Source organism: Gymnoscopelus braueri, assembly GCF_963280865.1.
Source record: "Gymnoscopelus braueri genome assembly, chromosome: 3".
Classification (NCBI taxonomy): Eukaryota; Metazoa; Chordata; class Actinopteri; order Myctophiformes; family Myctophidae; genus Gymnoscopelus; species Gymnoscopelus braueri.
In genome coordinates, this window is record NC_137612.1 from 29909858 (window position 1) to 29913079 (window position 3222).

At 42.6% G+C, this 3222-nt stretch overlaps 1 protein-coding gene across 1 annotated transcript; it reads left to right on the top strand.

The window, feature by feature from the left end:
- Positions 1-1972: 1972 nt before the first annotated feature.
- Positions 1973-2902, top strand: LOC308081882 (THUMP domain-containing protein 1-like; the record flags this gene model as incomplete). The annotated part of the gene is made up of 1 exon (XM_080423500.1): positions 1973-2902. The coding sequence occupies one exon, from the start codon at positions 1973-1975 to the stop codon at positions 2900-2902; it is 930 nt and encodes a 309-aa protein (XP_080279626.1).
- Positions 2903-3222: the final 320 nt, after the last annotated feature.

Genomic DNA, 3222 nt, shown 5'->3' on the forward strand with positions numbered 1-3222 from the left:
ACCCCAGATTCTTATTTCAGGATCGTTTTTGTTGATTTGAGTTCTATCTTTAAATCCACCACAGTGGATCGGCTTCACAGCTAAATATCAGTCCCTTAGATGGTGCTTCGAAAACTGAAACCTAGACATTTAGGAGGCAGTTTACAATTTTGGGAGCCCGCTCCTTGTCTGACACCCTTTACATATTCATACAACTGACTTTGTCCACATCAACATTAAGACATAACACAGGAAAAAGGGAATGACTTTTGACTCAGGTTAATGACAAGGTCAAAGGCCTTGAGCCAGGACATTGCAATTAGATCTGTACGTGAAGGTAGGTACACACACTAAGTGCTATGTTTTATTGGAGAAAATGTTGAGCTCCTCCGATTAACTTGTTTCACCGCTGTGCCTGTTGTAAGAGTTCACAAGTTTACATCACTGTCAGAACTTTTCCCCCCACTTTGTCTTCCTACAGGGTGTGCTTTTTCATCTTTCTCTCATCTCCTTTCTGTTCATGACAGGGAAGAAATGTGACCCGGGAAGTTCTTCTTCCCTTACACCTTTTGAATCTTTGTCTCTTCCCCTTTTTCTGTCAATTCCTTCTCATCTGACTCTTCTTTACAGCGATTCTCTTTGTTCTCCAGTCCAGTCTTAGAGCTATTCCTTCCCTTCCCTTTTTTGATCTCTCCAAGCGTCTGCTTTCGAGCTCCTCCGGCCATCCTTCCATGGAGATATATTTGCCCTGTCCTCCGTTGGTCTTCTTACACCTGCCGTGCATCTATTTCTCTTTGATGATAGATCATGTTTTTCCACTTTTAATCCCTTTAACAATGGTTTCCCTATTTTGGACATGTCATTAAAGGTGAAATTAGTCTTTCAAGATGTTTTTCAAACATTACAGTGGTTAAACTAATACCATTCTATTATTTACATATTCACATGTAGAGCCTGTATGCTTTGGAGATACATTTAGAGACTACAGATACATACATTATTGACACACATTTGCACATTCTATGTAATATTAAACTGATACAGTATCATGCATCTTTTCCTCATTCATTCTGTATATGTTGCACATATACACATCCTGTAATCAGTGCCTTATCTAACTCCAATTAAGGCAATACTCTGCTTATTGAAGTGGTCATGTAAACATTATCAGATTTGCTAAATCAGGTTAATGTCTTAATTGTGTTAAGCAAAACTTAATTAAGATGGCTGTTTATTTTTCTTTCTTTCAGTCTTTCAAATGGGAGCATAATTTGTATATATATCAGGGCTGGAGAAGGGACTCCCGACGTCCCGGGGACGTAAACATATGTATTTGGGACGAAAATGTATCTCCCCTGGGATGCTGACGGGACGAAGAGGATTTTTTGAGCCAACTGCGCATAATACTCACTGCACATATGGTGCGCAAACTGGCAGCACGAGACCAGACCACTGCACGAGACACATTAGAACATTATCATGTTTATATAATGATTAATAAAAGTTACCGCATGCAGTACTGGTCATCCTCCGCAGATATAAATTAGTTGCAAACATGCTGCTGCTAGGATCTCTGTGGCGTTCACCAAAACATTGCTGTGCTCCATAAAGAGTGGTTAACGTTATGGATTAGATTTTGGATTGTGATATTAAAGATATTAATAATGTTAAACGTAAGATAAGCCTACTGTAGCATCGTCGCACCAAGCACAGACACATACTTTTGTGCCCATATATGAAGCTTTCTGCTTTGTTTGCACCTGATGACATGACGACACATTGACGTTAGGCGACACACTCCATATTTGGGCATGGCCGCATTAGGAACTCCTTATATGGTTATGGCTGAGTCATGGTGACATGAGCGTGACATCAGAGGTTCGCCCGCCGCCCTCAGAACAAGTATAACCACCTACTGTAGCCAGTCAGTCCCAGGGTTTTGGTTGTGTCTGTGTTAATATTTGTCACATTAGCGTCCCATTTGATTAACAAAATGTCCGATGTGCAAAAGTATTTGAGGAAACGCGGTAACAAGAAACACTATCGCGGCGGTCACCGTAAGCTTGAGGTGGGCATGCAGGGGATCCTCATCACCTGCAACATGAACGAGAGGAAATGTACCGCCGAGGCGCTCAATCTGCTCGATCAATATGCTGACCAGCTCTACGGACCCGAGAAGTTTAACGAGGGGGGTAGCAGTGAAGAAAAGTGTGATGAATATGATGTTGAGGCAGCATTGAAAAAGGAAGTGGCTCAGCTGAAGGCATCCAAAGAGAAACAACAGAGGCGCTTCCAGGCATTTTACAGTGGCGCAAACAATGTAATCTTCATCAGGACTCAAAATCTGGAACCTGACAAGTTGGTGCATCATATCCTGTCTGACCTACACACCACCAAGAAGGAAAAGTCCCGTGTTATCCTCAGGATGCTTCCAGTGAGCGGAACATGCAAAGCCTTCCAGGAAAACATGGAGGAATACCTTGTTACTTTCCTCGAGCCCTGGTTCAAAACCCCCAGCCACGCCACCTATCAGATTGCCTTCAAGGCCCGAAACAGCAGCCACAGCAACAGAGAGGAGATCATCGAATCAATAGCAGGTCTGGTGCGGAATCTCAACCCAAAGAATAAGGTTGACCTGACCAACCCAGAGCTCACCATCATTGTGGGGGTGATCAAGACAGTGTGCTGTGTCAGTGTGGTGCATGACTACGCATTGTATAGGAAGTACAATGTCCAAGAAGTGTTGAAAGAGGAAGTATCCAAACCTGATGTAGCCACCGCGAAAAAGGACGTTGACGCGACCGACCAGGAAGAGAAAAACAAAGCAGTGGTGCCAGAGCAACTAGAGAAGATGGCAAGTGAAGAAGTCAATGTGCCAAAGACTGACCAAGAAACAAACGATCGTAAAGAAGAGGAACAATAGGTCTGTCGGGTCAAACAGAAAAGCGTAATGTCATATAATTAGTTCGATTTTAACCCTTAAACCCTATGTGCTTAGTTGTGTGTCAAATAGCGGAAATAGCTGATTTACAAGCTCGCAGCACAGCGCGTTGTGAGATTGTAGACCGGCAATTTTTTTGACGTTCAACCGTTTTTGTTGAATGTTCGCCTATGACATGCCCAGATTAGGAGAGGCTAAGTTCATGTGGTCAAACCCCTCATTTATCACAATCAATGCCAGGTATTAATTAATGAATTAATTCAAAATTGCCAGCGTTTTTTACCTTATTTTGACGATCCACA